Source organism: Poromitra crassiceps (genome assembly GCF_964638095.1).
Source record: "Poromitra crassiceps genome assembly, chromosome: 12".
Taxonomy (NCBI): domain Eukaryota; kingdom Metazoa; phylum Chordata; class Actinopteri; order Beryciformes; family Melamphaidae; genus Poromitra; species Poromitra crassiceps.
This window is the reverse complement of record NC_139632.1, coordinates 46499573-46519895: the sequence shown is the minus strand read 5'-3', so window position 1 is coordinate 46519895 and position 20323 is coordinate 46499573. Positions and strand designations below refer to the sequence as shown.

The 20323-nt window shown below is 45.1% G+C and overlaps 1 protein-coding gene across 1 annotated transcript in view; it reads left to right on the top strand.

The window, feature by feature from the left end:
• Nucleotides 1–20323, top strand: part of mast3b (microtubule associated serine/threonine kinase 3b) — a gene marked incomplete at both ends in the record, with an annotated part of 76937 nt that overhangs the window by 24987 nt on the left and 31627 nt on the right. The window contains 4 exons of the mRNA XM_083647415.1: nt 4061–4149; nt 6199–6271; nt 10113–10191; nt 16097–16254. Of these exons, the coding sequence (XP_083503541.1) occupies nt 4061–4149; nt 6199–6271; nt 10113–10191; nt 16097–16254 (399 nt within the window). The remainder of the gene's footprint in view (nt 1–4060; nt 4150–6198; nt 6272–10112; nt 10192–16096; nt 16255–20323) is intronic.

Genomic DNA, 20323 nt, shown 5'->3' with positions numbered 1-20323 from the left:
GATAGTCTAGTCTCACGTGGTCAGACACAACATATAGATAGTCTAGTCTCACGTGGTCAGACACAACATCTCACTTCCAGTGGCGGAGGGACGGCCTGAATCAAAAGTCAGCATTTCCGGGGTTTTGTGGCAACCCTCTGATTGGCTGGGCTGTAATGGAATTCCGGCTATCTGCAGTGCATTGGTGTATCGTTCAAAAATGTACCGCCCCATGAGTTGCGTCACGTCACAAATACAGTAAGGAGGTCTGTGGTTGGTCAATTCACATCATTCACACATTTTGTTTTGGTCTTAGGGGGCGGTCCGTCCTTAACCACTTTTCAAGAGTTGTACACCACAACACCAGACAGATATATTATTATACGGGCTGGCTACTGCGAGACTACAGATAGCCTAACTGTAAACTCAGTTTGGAGGCAGACATGAATCCGTATGATGTAAATTCATAGTATTTGAAGATATGATCTATTACAGAAAAGTAAGCATGCGTTGACGCTTGTCTGACAGTAATTGACTGTGTTTATATTGGGAGGCTGTTGGCCCCATGATGATCACACAGCACACACTTCACCTCCGCCTGTTGACAGGAGGTGTCTTTTTGTGTTTCAATGTTAAAACTCAATGGCCAAAGAACCAAAGTATTGTACTGAAGTCCACTGAAAAAGAGGCAAGAGGTAAGAGAAGGAACGAGGAAGCTTAGCGCTCTGCTGCTAACTGGGAGAAAAATGCAGTGCACCCATATTATCTAGGTTAACTAGTTAGCCTAGTAATTGACCTTCCAAGGTCATACTATCCATACTAGCCATACTTGTTAGTGATAGCTACTGACCTTCCAACATCATGATGTCATGAATGACTGGAAGAAGAAATCATTGCCATCTCTATTTATCCTTTACCATTCAAGTTTCCCAGTTAGCTTAGTAGCTTAGCAGTTAGTTAATTTGGCATTTTGTGGTTTTTGGCTCCGCCCACTGAGGTTTAACTGAACCAATGAGCTCATTCCTGCCACGGAGTAATATTTGCTCTGATCTGTTTGAGTTGGTTGCAGATCAGACATGAGGCACAGCAGATCAGACAGAGGAGGCACAGCAGATCAGACAGACACAGCAGATCAGACATGAGGCACAGCAGATCAGACATGAGGCACAGCAGATCAGACATGAGGCACATCAGATCAGACATGAGGCACAGCAGATCAGACATGAGGCACAGCAGATCAGACATGAGGCACAGCAGATCAGACAGAGGCACAGCAGATCAGACATGAGGCACAGCAGATCAGACAGAGGCACAGCAGATCAGACATGAGGCACAGCAGATCAGACATGAGGCACAGCAGATCAGACAGAGGCACAGCAGATCAGACATGAGGCACAGCAGATCAGACATGAGGCACAGCAGATCAGACAGAGGCACAGCAGATCAGACATGAGGCACAGCAGATCAGACATGAGGCACAGCAGATCAGACATGAGGCACAGCAGATCAGACATGAGGCACAGCAGATCAGACAGAGGAGGCACAGCAGATCAGACATGAGGCACAGCAGATCAGACAGAGGAGGCACAGCAGATCAGACAGAGGCACAGCAGATCAGACAGAGGCACAGCAGATCAGACAGAGGAGGCACAGCAGATCAGACATGAGGCACAGCAGATCAGACAGAGGAGGCACAGCAGATCAGACATGAGGCACAGCAGATCAGACATGAGGCACAGCAGATCAGACATGAGGCACAGCAGATCAGACATGAGGCACAGCAGATCAGACAGAGGAGGCACAGCAGATCAGACATGAGGCACAGCAGATCAGACAGAGGAGGCACAGCAGATCAGACAGAGGCACAGCAGATCAGACATGAGGCACAGCAGATCAGACAGAGGAGGCACAGCAGATCAGACATGAGGCACAGCAGATCAGACAGAGGCACAGCAGATCAGACATGAGGCACAGCAGATCAGACAGAGGCACAGCAGATCAGACAGAGGAGGCACAGCAGATCAGACAGAGGCACAGCAGATCAGACAGAGGAGGCACAGCAGATCAGACAGAGGAGGCACAGCAGATCAGACAGAGGAGGCACAGCAGATCAGACATGAGGCACAGCAGATCAGACATGATCAGACATGAGGCACAGCAGATCAGACAGAGGCACAGCAGATCAGACATGATCAGACATGAGGCACAGCAGATCAGACAGAGGCACAGCAGATCAGACATGATCAGACATGAGGCACAGCAGATCAGACAGAGGCACAGCAGATCAGACAGAGGCACAGCAGATCAGACATGAGGCACAGCAGATCAGACATGAGGCACAGCAGATCAGACAGAGGAGGCACAGCAGATCAGACAGAGGAGGCACAGCAGATCAGACAGAGGAGGCACAGCAGATCAGACATGAGGCACAGCAGATCAGACATGAGGCACAGCAGATCAGACAGAGGCACAGCAGCTCAGGAATATCTGCTTCACAGCCTGTAGCTCTTTTATTTTCCTGATGTTGTGTTGAACTGTCTGAGCTGTCTGTCTCAGCTGCTCCAGGGCACAGTGTTGACGGTCCCTTGCTCTGTGTGTGAAATATCTTGACTGTTGACGGTCCCTTGTGCTGTGTGTGAAATATCTTGACTGTTGACGGTCCCTTGCTCTGTGTGTGAAATATCTGGCTCAACTTGTTTTTCAGAGACATGTGATGTGTGTATGGACGGTTCCTGTCTGCTCGCTGTGCTTTACACTCAAACTGGTCTGTCTCACCAAGAGCAACAATACAACACTGAAAAACTCAAAAAGATGCCAAAATTGACAGAATATCCTTAGCTGCAGGACGGGCGAGCCTAGGAATCCACCCTAGTATTATAAAAGGGAGCATGTGGGCAATGTTTCTCTGTCGTTTAAAAAATGTCATGCCATCAGTGATGTCATCAATGATGTCATACCATCCCTGATGATGTCATCAGTGATGTCATACATAGGCATTGTGACATCATTGTGACATCACTGATGATGTCATCAGTGACACACACACGCACGCGCGCGAGTGAGTGGGAGAGAGACCAAGCTGCGTATGCGAGCTGCAGTGCCACTGCCAGCATGGTGAGCTGCGGGGCAGAGCCTACGAGATGCCTAGTTTAGAATATATCCCAAACTCTCCTCTTTGTATATTCTACAGTTTTCTGTCAGAATATCGTCTGTCTTGTAGTGTGCCTTCATTCTTCTGACCAACTGGGTGTATTACAGGGTTCCCAGCTTAGTGGATCATGTCTGGAACTAGAGCTTAGGTCTATCCTTAATCTGCCCAGTGTCACGCAGCACGCTGTCATTACCTCCTCGCCTTATCTGGGACACTGAAACCTCTCTCTTAAGTCGTCTTAGACATCAAGGTGAAGGTCAATGCACACACACACACACACACACACACACGCGCGCGCACGCACACACACACACACACACACACACACACACACACACACACACACACACACACACACACACACACACACACACACACACACACACACACACACACACACAATGATGCATGGACAAGGCCCAAGATTGTCACTTTCATATTTGGCATGTATCAATGGAATAAGTCATCCCTTCAAATATCATATATTTAAGCCAGCAAATGTGACTTAGCCAAGTTGCCTTTAAAAAGAACAAAAAGTTTCAAAAGGATGCCGGTTGTCCCCAGTAAATGATTTTCTCTGGTGCTCCACGCTAACACACAAAGGGTTTTGAGCGATGGGAGGCCGCATGCTAACACTCGTAACTATGTTGACTTGAGTGATGGTAGACGACTAGCTAGCATTAACTCATAAGTAAGTTGTATTAAATTAAATCTACACTCAATTATTTAGGCCTTTTTTGTGCTGCAGCTGGTGATTTTGGCGTTTATGTTCTTGTCACTTAACGGGTCATTTGACCAATGGGACACAGTCTCCCAAAACCTGCTTGAGAGGCCAGTGATGAGTCCTATGTTGCTCAAAGGGAATGACAGCATATGAATCATTCAACAACATTAAAGTAAGACTCGTCTCTCGTCCTGTTTGTGTCCCAGTTGTCGCAGCAGCAACAGGAAGAACCTCGGAGTCGGGACGCCATCGCCCACGCTGTCCCGGCCGCTCTCGCCCCTCTCCACCCACACCGGTAAGACACAGCTGGTTTACTTCTTCTGTGGTGTTCATTCAGACCAGTTAAAAACACATGAAGAAGAAGAAACAGTTGAGTATGAGCATCAATCCAGACTGCATTTAGTTCTGCTAGGCTATCTAAGCATGTCATAAGCCCTTGTGTTTTGGGGGTGGTTTCCTGTAGTTGGTTGGATGAATGACCTGCATCACAGTTCCCTTGTTAGAGGACTGAGATTCTCATTATTTATTTATTTATTTGTTTACTATTAGTTATTTATTATTAGTTATTATCACCCATCACCACACATTAGGACGGCACGGTGGCTCAGTGGTTAGCGCTCCTGCCTCACAGCAAGAAGGTCCCGAGTTCGAACCCCGGTCCGTCCCAGGTCCTTTCTGTGTGGAGTTTGCATGTTCTCCCCGTGTTCGTGTGGGTTTACTCCAGGCGTTCCAGTTTCCTCCCACCATCAAAGACATGTATGTTAGGGTTAACAAACTTAACACTCCTAAACACCCTCAGACCAGCTAGGCTTTGAAGAATAGCTGCTGCAATGCTGTAGATAATGGTGATCCAAATAAACGTAAATTTAAATACGGCCTTTATTGGTAGGAAAATAACAGGTGACTGTAACAACTTGATTGGTGATTATTACAATCAGCTGAGAGCCACACAGCCAATGAGCCGGTGAAGCACCATATTGGTACGAAATGCATGATGTGGCATCATGGGATTAGCCTACTAATAGTCAAGATTACTTTTGGCATAATGATGCAGCCTTAGTATGCTGGATGTCTGGATCATATGTGGGTGCTGCTCACTTTATTTTAAGAAAAAAAACCATTACATTTTGACAAGGTCCAGTTCAGAATTCTTGGAGAGAAAAAACTGCAGATCCAGTTCAGGATTCTTGGAGAGAAAAAAACTGCAGAAGGTGACAAGCAGGGAATGTAAAGTGTTTGGTGCGCTCCTTCTGCTTTCTGAGTCAGCCGCAGTGTGAGCAGCTCATCCCTTAATGTGGTCCAGCAGGTGCGCTCTATGTATAGAGTGTTGCTCTCATGCCAGCAGGCTGTAGACACACTTCTCTCTTCAGCTCAATCACGCTGAGGAGGATCTCAATTGCCTCCTAATTGCTACTCGAGCACTTCCATGTAAACAAACCACAATCTCCAGTGTGCACAAACCGGACAGAGCGAGGCAATCTCCAGTGTACACAAACCGGACAGAGCGAGGCAATCTCCAGTGTGCACAAACCGGACAGAGCGAGGCAATCTCCAGTGTACACAAACCGGACAGAGCGAGGCAATCTCCAGTGTGCACAAACCGGACAGAGCGAGGCTTCCTCCCCATGGACCCTTTTCACGGGGGCCATTTTGTGTCGAAAAGGCAGGATAAACACAGGTGCAAGCAACACACTAATGAGGGTTTCCAAATTCCAATCATGGAAGTTTGAACCCCTCATTAGTGTTTTGCTTGCACCTGTGTGTACCCTGCCTTTCTGACACAAAATGGCCCCCGTGAGAAGGGTCCATTAAGAAGGGAATCATTGTGATGTTTGGATGATTAAGTCCCAAGATAATCGAGTACCACAGGGATGACATATTTTGGAGGCTTTACCAGAAGTCCCTGCACTTCCTGGTTCTTACGTGCAAACGTTAATGGTATTTTCTTTTATGGGAATTTCGGTTAAGTGCATGAAATAAAGTCTGTCGCTAACAAAAGTTTATGAAACAGCGAACCTTTCGTTCAGCAAGATAATCTTCACAAATGAGGACCACTTTTATGACTTTTGAAGCGTTTTCTGAAAATCGCGTGAAAAGACACTTCGAAAATAAAAAAAAGTGGTCCTCATTTGTGAAGATTATCTTGCTGAACACAAAGTTCGCTGTTTCATAAACTTTTGTTAACCACAGACCTTATTTCAACTCAAGCATTTACCGGTAATTTTGAAGAAGGTGATAATGGTTCCAACATAGACTTGACGGTGTGATTGTCTGCTTTCTATTTCATGGTTGACTATTTCAGTTGTGAATAGTAATGGTGGTCCTGGTCTGTTTCCTTCTCCAGCTGCCAGCAGCCCTCTGGACAGCCCCCGAAATGTGTCGACCAGCGCCTCGCTCAACTTCCCTTTTGCCCGAAGGTACGCCAGCACTGTGCTCTGTAAACCTCCTGTAACTAGCGGAATACTCCATTGCACAGCATCACAAGTTCGGCCATTAATCTGCACAGCCATCGCGAATTTGCCCATTAATCGACCCTAATTACCCAAGTAAAAAATAAGACTCCGTTAGGTCACCCGCTCTCCCTTGGCTGATTCCAACTCCGCTCAGGTATGCTCCATCAGTAGCTAACGAATGGAGCTCTCCATGGTGCTGAAACTGTTGACTCATTCTGTCCACTACTTAGCCATTTTTGCCCATTTAGTCGGCCCTAATGACCTAATTAAAAAATCCGGCTCCATTAGGTCACCCGCAGGGCTGCTCTTTACACTTCCTGAAAGATACAGCGCGATCTCACGTAAAATGGCCTAGCTGTGGCCGAACACAATTTCTGCTCGCTCGCTCACTCACTCACTCACTCACTCACTCACTCACTCACTCACTCACTCACTGACTCACTCACTCACTCACTCACTCACTCACTCACTCACTCACTCACTCACTCACTCACACACACACTCACTCACTCACTCACTCACTCACACACACACACACTCACTCACTCACTCACTCACTCACTCACTCACTCACTCACACACACACACTCACTCACACACACTCACTCACTCACTCACTCACTCACTCACACACACACACACAGAGACTTCGCATTCTTATTAAAGGATGATCCTGAGGTTTATTTGTTTATGTGTCTTAATATAATTTAATCAATGAATAAATATAAAAAATTTAATAAGCTGTTATTCTGAGCCAAACTGTTCTTTTATTCCATTTGAACAATTTGAAAAGATGTGCTAAGTAATGATATTTAGATTGAATGACTTTCAATTACTAATTTGTCTGCATGAGTTATGATCTTCATCCCTCCGTTCTCGCCATTCTTTTGTTCTTTGGAATGGTACAGTACATAGCCAATTATTACATATTGGAGAATGTTCTTTACATCCCCCACCGCCGCCGCCAACATCTCTAACCTGGCAGGAAGACGCGTTACCGAAACTGTCCAATAAACAAGCTGCTTGTGAGTCATGTGACTTGTTTACAAGCCCTGGTTCCCTTGTAACTAGGTAGCCTAAATGAAGCAAATCCAAAAGAAAGACAAAAACAGCAAGCGTGATGATGGCAGCCCAAATCTTCAGCTATGAATGATTAAGAGCTTCCTGTGAAGTTGCTTGTGTGTTGGGCCGGGGGCAGGCAGGCAGGCGGACTCCTCTTGGTCAGGATGAGTGGAGCGAGGTGGAGGGAGTCCCCTAAAGCCCCCCCGCTCGCACATCACTCATCCCCGTTCCCACGGCAACACGGCCGTCTCCTCCTACGAGCGAGGCAGCAGCAGCAGCAGCAGCAGCAGCAGCAGCAGCAGCCATGAACCCAGGAGTGCTTTAAGGGTTTCATGCTAAAACAAGATGGGGATTGGGAACGAGGAAGAAAAACTGACAGCTACTCTGAGAAAATGCTTGCTGGCATCAAAGTAAACATCGTGGTTCACTGTTGAAGCTAAAAGTCATCTGTAGACCTTTGCTGATACGTTTCTAGTTATTTCTTGAGGCAAGAATCTGTCTCTGTCTCGATGCAAAGCGATTGGAAAGAAATTCATACATAGGATCAACTTCATTGTTTATATTTGACTAAGAAACAAAATTCAAGCATTTAATCAGAAGCCTAGGTCAAAATGGTTTTAAGAGAATGAAAAACAGTACGTTCAATGAGGTGTGATTGATTGTACTTTGACTGGTAGCGTAAAGCAGTTCATATTTAAATAGAACTCTTCGATTGCAACTTGGATTGATCAGCCAACCTCACATGAACATGAGTACACCAGGTTAATTGAATCCTGCTATTCTTCTGTTGCTCATTATTGCCCAGCTGTTGTTGTTGTGTCCTTGGGCAAGACACTTAACCCTCATTGCCTCGTATGAATGGGTATGAATGTTGGTGGTGGTCGGAGGGGCCGTAGGCGCGAAATGGCTGCCACGCTTCCGTCAGTCTTCCCCAGGGCAGCTGTGGCTACATCACCCGTAGCTTACCACCACTGGTACGAATGGTGTGAATGAATAATGATTTCTGTGAAGCGCTTTGGGTGTCTAGAAAAGCGCTATATAAATCCAATCATTATTATTATTATTATTATTATTATGAAAGAGTCTGTTATATAATCACGGCAGGTCACATTTTGATAAATGTCATTTATTTTAAGTGGATTTTAATTTTTGATCGGCTTAAAAACCAATTTGCCGATTAGCCCCACGGCCCATTTCAAGACCCTGCTGATCCAATCTGTCTGACAGTACCTTCATTCTGAACTCCGCAGCCGTCGGCCCGCGTTAGCATCTGACTCCTCCTCAGAGTTTCTCGTTGATTTTCTTGTGTGATAAGGTCATGTGAATACAAAACATGCCACGCTCTAACACCTGCAATTTATTCACACAAGTTTTGATATCGATTTTCTGCTTTTGCAAAACCCTAAGCCGTCCACGGCCACCACAGCAGCGACATCCTTTCACTGGCTGTTAGTTACTCAAAGTGAAGAATTGTCTCCGTTACGTAAAGGGAAGTATCCTCAAATTAATTTAGCGTGTGCGGCTACTTGTGTCTGGATGAATGGAGACTGACAGGGAAGACAACAGTGTCAGGATGAATCGCTCAGCTGAATGCCACGGGTCACAGGATTACATGCACAGCCACGTAGTGGAGTGTAAGACAAGCTGATATTCCCCAGAAACTCACTCAAACTCTGTCTCTCTTCCTTAACAACAACAAAAAACAACACACAAAAACACGTAAAATATGGACATCATGACAACTCTTCAAAAGTGAAACCAAAACATCTTGATCGCCCCCTGGTTTCTGGCTGGTCCCAGTATAGGTAATATAAATCCCGCCCCCTCCATGTTAGCGGATGGAACATGAGCCAAACTAAAATTCTACAAAGTACAGCTACAAAGTACATCTAAAAAGTACATCTAAAAAGTACATCTAAAAAGTACACACCAAATAGAATTTTCCCAAAGATGGCTTCTGTCATTTTAGGTAGTTCTTATCACGCTGATGTGTGTTCACATGCAAATTCTTCCTGATAATTTTGTTTTTAATTAGTTATTTGACAATATAAAAAGGGCTCTCAAACCTCCGTCAGACGGTGAGACAGCTGATGCTCGATGTCCCACGCGCCATCATCCCACTGGCCGACTCACACATGCAAGATGGCAGCTTGTAGAAACGAGATATTTAGACTTCCCTTTCGCATCGCAGTATGAAGTGGAGACCCATCGTCCATATTATATACAGTCAATGTTCTCACCGTGGGGACCGGGGGACCACCAGAGGGCCTTGAGAGGGTTCCAGCGGGCCCCCAGCAAATTGATGAATTGTTAAACTTCACCAGAATGTAGAAGAATGACTATTTTGATCATAGTTTCTCTGTTATCTCTCTACTTTTAGAATTCAGACACGGCACTCCTGGAACTCTGGACAAAAGCTAATCTAATCAAATAAAATGCTCTCAAATTTGGTTCCAAGAGAGACAAAATCTCATCAAATGGGGGTCCACGGCCCTCCTGTGTGGACTAAATGAAGGGTTCTTGATGTGTGAAGTGTTGAGAATCACTGCTCTAAGCGTGAAGTACTGTCTGTGGATCAAGTCAACACAGAGAAAGAGAGACTTGGGGGGGAAAAGAGGAGTCATTAAATGTCATGCTGTTCTTGTTGCGGGGGGACTCGTCAGTTATGTAAGGCCCTTTCTCATATGAAATGCTGCTAATACTGTCTGAAGCTTATGTAACAAGCAGCTCTTTTCTTCCTCAGAGCGGACGGCCGAAGATGGTCTTTGGCGTCTCTCCCTTCGTCTGGCTATGGCACCAATCCGCCCAGCTCCACAGTCTCTGTGAGTCCAGTCCCCCGACCCCCACCCCCCTTACCAACATGGTCCTCCGTGGTCCACACTTATTATAACACCTCACTCAGCCCAAACGGGACATTGCTTTATGAAATAAGGTTATAACACCTCACTCAGCCCAAACGGGACATTGCTTTATGTAATAAGGTTATAACACCTCACTCAGCCCAAACGGGACATTGCTTTATGAAATAAGGTTATAACACCTCACTCAGCCCAAACGGGACATTGCTTTATGTAATAAGGTTATAACACCTCACTCAGCCCAAACGGGACATTGCTTTATGAAATAAGGTTATAACACCTCACTCAGCCCAAACGGGACATTGCTTTATGTAATAAGGTTATAACACCTCACTCAGCCCAAACGGGACATTGCTTTATGTAATAAGGTTATAACACCTCACTCAGCCCAAACGGGACATTGCTTTATGAAATAAGGTTATAACACCTCACTCAGCCCAAACGGGACATTGCTTTATGAAATAAGGTTATAACACCTCACTCAGCCCAAACGGGACATTGCTTTATGTAATAAGGTTATAACACCTCACTCAGCCCAAACGGGACATTGCTTTATGAAATAAGGTTATAACACCTCACTCAGCCCAAACGGGACATTGCTTTATGTAATAAGGTTATAACACCTCACTCAGCCCAAACGGGACATTGCTTTATGTAATAAGGTTATAACACCTCACTCAGCCCAAACGGGACATTGCTTTATGAAATAAGGTTATAACACCTCACTCAGCCCAAACGGGACATTGCTTTATGAAATAAGGTTATAACACCTCACTCAGCCCAAACGGGACATTGCTTTATGCAATAAGGTTATAACACCTCACTCAGCCCAAACGGGACATTGCTTTATGCAATAAGGTTATAACACCTCACTCAGCCCAAACGGGACATTGCTTTATGCAATAAGGTTATAACACCTCACTCAGCCCAAACGGGACATTGCTTTATGCAATAAGGTTATAACACCTCACTCAGCCCAAACGGGACATTGCTTTATGTAATAAGGTTATAACACCTCACTCAGCCCAAACGGGACATTGCTTTATGTAATAAGGTTATAACACCTCACTCAGCCCAAACGGGACATTGCTTTATGTAATAAGGTTATAACACCTCACTCAGCCCAAACGGGACATTGCTTTATGAAATAAGGTTATAACACCTCACTCAGCCCAAACGGGACATTGCTTTATGCAATAAGGTTATAACACCTCACTCAGCCCAAACGGGACATTGCTTTATGTAATAAGGTTATAACACCTCACTCAGCCCAAACGGGACATTGCTTTATGAAATAAGGTTATAACACCTCACTCAGCCCAAACGGGACATTGCTTTATGTAATAAGGTTATAACACCTCACTCAGCCCAAACGGGACATTGCTTTATGAAATAAGGTTATAACACCTCACTCAGCCCAAACGGGACATTGCTTTATGTAATAAGGTTATAACACCTCACTCAGCCCAAACGGGACATTGCTTTATGAAATAAGGTTATCACACCTCACTCAGCCCAAACGGGACATTGCTTTATGAAATAAGGTTATAACACCTCACTCAGCCCAAACGGGACATTGCTTTATGCAATAAGGTTATAACACCTCACTCAGCCCAAACGGGACATTGCTTTATGCAATAAGGTTATAACACCTCACTCAGCCCAAACGGGACATTGCTTTATGCAATAAGGTTATAACACCTCACTCAGCCCAAACGGGACATTGCTTTATGCAATAAGGTTATAACACCTCACTCAGCCCAAACGGGACATTGCTTTATGCAATAAGGTTATAACACCTCACTCAGCCCAAACGGGACACTGCTTTATGAAATAAGGTTATAACACCTCACTCAGCCCAAACGGGACATTGCTTTATGTAATAAGGTTATAACACCTCACTCAGCCCAAACGGGACATTGCTTTATGCAATAAGGTTATAACACCTCACTCAGCCCAAACGGGACATTGCTTTATGAAATAAGGTTATAACACCTCACTCAGCCCAAACGGGACATTGCTTTATGCAATAAGGTTATAACACCTCACTCAGCCCAAACGGGACATTGCTTTATGAAATAAGGTTATAACACCTCACTCAGCCCAAACGGGACATTGCTTTATGAAATAAGGGGCAGTGGTGCCAAGACCGAGATGACAAACTGTTAATTGTTTTCCTCCCATCATCTACTTGAATGAGTCATTCTCTCACTTTGTGGAACTGGATGTCTGGGGTAATACACACTGTGTGTGTGTGTGTGTGTGTGTGGGCGGGGGGGGGGTGGGGGGGGTTGCGGCATCCAGTTTTGGATGATGTAATAAGCTACCGTAAATTCCGCACTATAAGCCGCACCGGAGTATAAGCCGCACCTGCAAAGTTGACTGTTTTTTACATATATAAGCCGCACCGCACTATAAGCCGCGGGTGTTTTAATGGTATTTTTTTTTTTTTTTTTTATATTGTGTTTTAATGTTTAATTACCATAAGGGTTCATGCACAGAGGGGATTGTCGGGAAAGAGATGGCTGTTTGAGGAAGCTCCCATTTATTAACATTTCAACAAAACAACATAACACAACACCACCTGTGTTTTGTTTTACAGTGCACACAGTGTCCGTGGTGTGGTGAAAAGAGGGCAAGAGAGGAAATTAAAACAGAAGTGGATTTATAGTTAGAAAGAGTGCTAAAAATAGAGATTTTTTTTTTTTTTTTTTTTTTTTTTTGAAAAAATCCATAGATAAGCCGCACCGTTATATAAGCCGCAGGGGCCAAAAAAGCCCAAAAAACGGGGAAAAAGCCGCGGCTTATAGTCCGGAATTTACGGTAGTTAACTTTTTCACATCAACTTCCTTTCAATACAAGTGTTGGTGTCCCCCCTACTCTGGCGCCAGCTGTTTATGTGTGTGTGTGTGTGTGTGTGTGTGTGTGCGTGCCTGCGTGCATGCATGCATTTGTGTTTTCCATGTAAGGATGAAAGGAGGAGTGTGTGTTGGGATGATCCTCCATATGAGGTTCTTTTCCAGACAGCTTTTCAACAAAACCTCAGCGACACATTTTTCTCACTAATGATGTACTAAGACCTCACATTCTGGATGTGCTGATTATATTTAACTTCTGATGTTCTTTGTTCATTATTTGAGGAGTTTGTTTCAAAAGTTAGATAAATTATATTATATTAATCAGAACTTAGTCAGAACTAATAGGAAGAGAAGCGTATGGTATTCTTCAAATATTGACAGTCTCACTTTGGACCTAAACTCTATTTATTCCATCAGTAGTATTAGAAATAGGAATAGATTACAATAGAATAGTTAGAACTTAATTTGTAGTAGACGGCAGTTGAATCGCAGACGGTGAGAACCCTCTAGAAAAATGTTGTTTTCATGTTTTCACTTCAGAGGAAGGGTGACCTGCTGCTCAGAGGGTTGAGAAAGCCCTCTGAAAACAGAATCCACAGGATAAAGTCAAAAATACACAGTGTGGTCCAGCTAAAACCAGGCTATTTTTCGTAGTTTCTGAAAAGTTTTTCAGATGTAGGGTTTTCAGATGACAGCATAACATCTTGAGCACTCTCCTGTTTTAACATGATGGCAAAGACTCGTACAGGTGGGGGGGGGGGGGGGAGGAGTCTGTGGTGAAAGCCAGCCATGTTACAGGTGGGGGGGAGGAGTCTGTGGTGAAAGCCAGCCATGTTACAGGTGGGGGGGGGGAGGAGTCTGTGGTGAAAGCCAGCCATGTTACAGGTGGGGGGGGGGGGAGGATTCTGTGGTGAAAGCCAGCCATGTTACAGGTGGGGGGGGGGGGGAGGAGTCTGTGGTGAAAGCCAGCCATGTTACAGGTGGGGGGGAGGAGTCTGTGGTGAAAGCCAGCCATGTTACAGGTGGGGGGGGGGGAGGAGTCTGTGGTGAAAGCCAGCCATGTTACAGGTGGGGGGGGGGGGAGGAGTCTGTGGTGAAAGCCAGCCATGTTACAGGTGGGGGGGGGGGGGGGAGGAGTCTGTGGTGAAAGCCGGCCATGTTACAGGTGGGGGGGGAGGAGTCTGTGGTGAAAGACTCGTACATGTGGGGGGGGGGGGAGGAGTCTGTGGTGAAAGCCGGCCATGTTACAGGTGGGGGGGGGGAGTCTGTGGTGAAAGCCGGCCATGTTACAGGTGGGGGGGGGGGAGTCTGTGGTGAAAGCCGGCCATGTTACAGGTGGGGGGGGGAGGAGTCTGTGGTGAAAGACTCGTACATGTGGGGGGGGGGAGGAGTCTGTGGTGAAAGCCGGCCATGTTACAGGTGGGGGGGGGGGGGGGAGTCTGTGGTGAAAGCCGGCCATGTTACAGGTGGGGGGGGGGGGAGGAGTCTGTGGTGAAAGCCGGCCATGTGCAGCTTATTGTAATGAAGTTTATGAGTGGGACAGGGCCCAGGTCAGAGGTCAGCTGGGACAATAGGCCCTTTTCTTGGAGCTCGGTGCCTCTTTATACAGGACGTCACAGAGGCCTCTTTATACAGGCGAAACACACAACTCTGATTGGCTGGTGAAGATGTCCGTTAAGTTCGTGTAGCGGCTCTGACTGAACTCCTTGACCACTATTCTAAATGAATGCGCTAGTCAGTGATACCCCAACATGTAGCATTTTAACATCAATAAATCATTACCACATACATTGTAAGACATTAGTATTATGGATTTGGTGGTAAATCTGCTGGATTGCTTTACGGCACAAAACAGGAACTGTTTTACTTTCTCTCAAGTACAGTAATACACAACTTAATGTGTTTTACACAATACACAACTTGAAATTTGGATAGTTGCACTATTCAATTTGAATCCATATTGGCTGTTATCAAGGCTGGTTTGAGCTCAAATCCTTGATCTTGCAGTTTCAAAACAGAGTGATGTGTGGAAAGGGGGGAAGAAGCAACATCCTCTTTGCAACATGAGGCAGCAGGGTTTCTTTGAAATGGTGGAAAAAAGGCCTTGAGAAACACAGGTGCATCTCGCACGTTTTATTTATTTCAAATTGTTTTTATTCGTTTTTAAGCAATACAAACAAGAAAAAACAAAACCCGTAGAAGACAGACAATACAAAATAGGTGCATGGTTGCATGATGTCATACATGCATACAATCTCCTGAATAATTGTGATGCAATGACAACCAAGTGTAAAAATAAAACCAAAATAATAGAGACAAGGAAAGAACAAGAGGGGGGTGGGAAGAGGGTAGGGTAGAGGTGTTGGGGGCTACTAATCTAAAGTTCTTGCGTCAAATTCCTTATGATAATAATCTAAGAAGGGGTGCCAAGTAATTTCAAACTTTTCCAGAGAGCCCTGGACTGTGCATCTGACTTTTTCTAGCTTAAAAAATGACATTACCTCACGAATCCAGCGTGAGTGTGATGGAGGTGTGGGCGATTTCCAGCTAAAAAGAATAAGCCGGCGAGCTAGTAATGTTGAAAAGGCCATTAGATCTGATTGATGTCTGGATATCCCACTGTTGCTAGGGGCAACCCCAAATATTGCAGTAATTGGATCTGGGTCAATCTGTTTTTGACATATATATGAGAATGTATTAAAAATGTCTGACCAGAATGTGTACAAATTTGGGCAAGTCCAAAACGTGTGGCCTAGAGTACCCGGAAACTGATGGCATCTGATGCAATTTGGGTCTGAGCCAGGATATATCCGGGCCTCCTTGCACGTATTAAATGTGACTCTGGCTGCTAATAATCCCACTCTATCAGCCACTGTGTGGTATCTGGTATCCAGCCATCATTTGGACGTCCAGGTCTCTTTTAGAAACCCAAGTTGGCTGCTAAGATCTGGTGAACGGTGAATGTAAACTATGTCCTCCTGTCTTAACTGATGAATCCATCTGGCCTGCAGTCGTCCTCGTCCTCCCAGGAGCGTCTTCACCAGCTTCCCTACCAGCCCACCCAGGACGAGCTGCACTTCCTCTTCAAACACTTCCGCAGCTCGGAGAGCGTGACGGACGAGGATGGCCGGCCCTGCACCTCCGTACGGGCCCGCTCCCGGAGCCTCAGGTACACAACAGATTCCTGCCTCTCGCTCGCTTTAGTCTTTTAGGCAAATCAGGATCGTTTTCATTCCAAAATGCTCAATATCCAGCTATTACTCAATATATGAAAGATGCAGATGATTACATCCTCTCAAATGTAAGTGTTTCCTAAGCAAGGGACTTAAAATAACCAATAAATGAGGTGATTTTCCATATTCTGTAACCAGTCATTATTTTGTCAACAGTAGGCTTCACTGTTTTGCGGGGCGTTACAAGCAGCCAGAAATAGCCTTCTTCTCTGATTGGCTGGCATCGTCCCAAAATGTAAGATGGTTACTCCATTAAAGGCATAAACCGACTACCGTATGTTCTGATTGGCCAGCCTGAGGCAACTTTAGAACAGTTTTCACTTTTTTTTTACTGCGCAACGAACATCAAGAGTGGAAACACGCAGAGAAACGTTCAATTATTAATTTACAAACATGCCCCGCTCTGAAATAGTCAGTGTGCAGTGTGTGAAAGAAAAACAAACACATGAAAACAGTGGACAGACCTGCTTTCTTTGGATTCAAAAGTCTCTGTATTTAACTAGCCCTCTTAATAACTAAAAATGGCACCTGAATTTCACCTGCCTATTACACACAAACAGGTGTGACTGAGTATAACAAAATTCAGATCTGGGTGGCCCTATATATATATATATATATATATATATATATATATATATACAGTACGCTCACTATGCAAGTTGCGTTGGGCCCCACAAATGATGCCCCCCCCCCCTCGTGTCAAAGCATGTGTCAATGTTTACAAGTTGGATGAGAGGATGAAGCAGATCTTCATCCTTCTGCTCATGAAAAGAGGGAAAAAACACCATGAGAGTGAATTGTGGGAACAGCCATCAGGTAAACTTGTGTCCTCTCCTCTCCAAGTTTGATTTGATCTGCAGCAAATTGATGAATTGTTCAACTTCATTGTTATTTGATTTAACATCATTAGAGAATGTAGAATAATCATCATAGTTGATCAGTTTCACTGTTATCTCTCTACCTACAATACAGATAGTCTGACTCTGGACAAAATCTAATCTAAGAATCAAATATTCTCAGATTTGGGCGTCTGTGGCCGTAATGTGGACTATTTTAAGATGGAATTGACGCATCGGCGAGGCCCGCGAGTGCCTCAAATCAGCAGACACGCCCCTCCACAAGGCTCCTGTGCGGACGGTTTTCGCCTGGCCGTGTGCACACCCCGAACTCTGTAACTACGCGGCGCGTACTGGGCGGACAAAGTGGAGTTTTCAAGACTCCCGCTCACTTTCCACGAGCAGAAACCCGCACAGAGTATAAAAGCTCCACACGTTTTCTCGTCAGCCTTGAGAATCACCGTTGTGTCTGTCTTGCTAACCTAGCTAGCTGTGCATCTCTCTGTAGTCTGTCTCGCTAGCTCAGCCGTGCATCTCTCTCTAGTCTGTCTTTCTTGCTAACCTAGCTGGGCAGTGCATCTCCAGGGGGTCCCCAGCAAAAAGGGGAATACTTTATTTTCATCCATCCATAAGTAACACAATGACAGAATGTATGGCTAATTGGCTATTGTGGTCATTGTTATGCCTCCGCTGGCGATAGCCAGGCCGGAGGTGTGATGGCCATTGAATGGGGACAATCTGTAGTCCCTCCCTTGATTTTCATTTTTGTAGTGAAATGATCATCTTCATTTCAGTGCGAAGTCTTTTATTTTTCCTCATAATCATCATTCTCGTTATGGGGTCGCCTAAGATATAGAAATTTTATATATATTTTATATTTAAATTTTATATAGAAGTACCATTTTGGGGGTGCTTGACATTTTATTTTGGAGGCTTGACATTTTATTTTGGAGGCTTGACATTTGGGCAGAGTCTTCCTGTTTTTCAGCGTGCACGCGGTCCTGTTGTCCTCGTTCCCTGGGTGTCAGTATGTACTGTGAGATGTCAAGATGTCTCTGCATCAGTGTGAGCGGGATACGTTCATGTTGCACCACCACAGCAGCAGTTGATACATTCATGTTGCACCACCACAGCAGCAGTTGATACGTTCATGTTGCACCACCACACCAGCAGTTGATACGTTCATGTTGCACCACCACAGCAGCAGTTGATACATTCATGTTGCACCACCACAGCAGCAGTTGATACGTTCATGTTGCACCACCACAGCAGCAGTTGATACGTTCATGTTGCACCACCACAGCAGCAGTTGATACGTTCATGTTGCACCACCACAGCAGCAGTTGATACATTCATGTTGCACCACCACAGCAGCAGTTGATACGTTCATGTTGCACCACCACAGCAGCAGTTGATACGTTCATGTTGCACCACCACAGCAGCAGTTGATACATTCATGTTGCACCACCACAGCAGCAGTTGATACGTTCATGTTGCACCACAGCAGCAGTTGATACGTTCATGTTGCACCACCACAGCAGCAGTTGATACGTTCATGTTGCACCACCACAGCAGCAGTTGATACGTTCATGTTGCACCACAGCAGCAGTTGATACGTTCATGTTGCACCACCACAGCAGCAGTTGGCGGCCAAAGTGGTCCTGATTGATTACACACCCGGGCAGCAGGGATCTGTGTGGCTTTGACAACTCTGTCTGTTGGCTGTGAAGCCCGGGCGCTCTGTGTTCTGCCGGAGTGCCGCAGGGATCTAGATACTGAGCTGGAGATGAGGGGGAAGGGGGGGGGGTTGATCGGGGGTGCAGAGAGCCATGGTGCAGCAGTGTGTGCTGCGCTGGGCAGCCTGCCATCCGCTCCAACAGAGGCGTCTTTCATGACAAAATATGGCCGAGGCGGGAGGCTGTGTGCATTATGATAGGTTTCCATATCCGTTCTGCTTGAAGCTGCACAACGCAAAATGTCTTTTGTAAAAATACACCCGTCTTCTCCTCCTGAAGTCCATATCTTAGGATGCTCTCCAGGCCTGCGTGATAAAACAACCACATGAACTTCGCCCAACTCCGAGATTAGAGTCGCTCCTCCTGACCCACGCCCCTGAGCTGGTATAAATACCCATAGGGCTTTATATGGATAATACTAGTGCCACACAATTAATTTAAATATGATCGAAATCGCAATTATGGCCAAGAGCAATATCCAAATCGCAGGAGTGGCAATTTCTTGATCAAGATACAATGTGCAACATACCATTAAATATGATGGTGATGCTACAGAGATTCCCCAGCCTACAAATCATATTCTCCAGGCATAAGGGAACATGCTTGTTTGTACAGCCCCAGTAAAAATCACATAACCCCCCCCCCAGTAAAAATGAAAGCCAAAAGTCCCCACTATCATCATGACTCATATCGCAATCGGAATATCTGTCAATATAATGGTAATATGATTATTTTGTATGCAGTATCAAAATAATCACAATATATATATATATATATATTTTTTTTTTGCATATCGTGCATGTTTTATATAGTCATCCCTCCAGTCATCCCAACAGAACCTTTCTCTGTTTTTTCTGTTTTAGTCAGACCGTTGTCTCCGTGTTCGCTAAGTTTTCCCGACAGGAATAACGCCTCTGATTGGCTGAATAGACGTGGAGTGGACACATGCCTCTGATTGGCTGAATGGACGTGGACACATCTGTTAGTCCAGAAAACGTGAAATTGGTTTGAACTTTCTGTCCATCTGAATGGATGGAAATGTGACGGACACAGAGCATCAGCAGTCCCCACAGCAGACAGCTCCCATTGAACTGGAATTTAAATTGTTGAGTTGAGCAACAGCAGCAGGCTTTTGCTCAACTCAACAATATAGCTAAAAGCAACGATTGATAGCCATGGGTGTTATCTATAATCTACGAACAGTCTGTGTTTAGACATGCTCAAAAAATATTACATTCACTACATTAATTTGTGCTTACTTGAATCTATATCTTTTATTTTGTATTTTGTTAGACTGGGCTGAGAAACAGCACTTTTTGTAGCCTATGGGGACAATGAAGTAGTAAGTCTTGAATCAGGAAGTGGGGTGGCAGTAGAGAATCATGATAATGAGTTAGATTAATAGCACAAGAGTTGCATCAGACCCTGTGTTT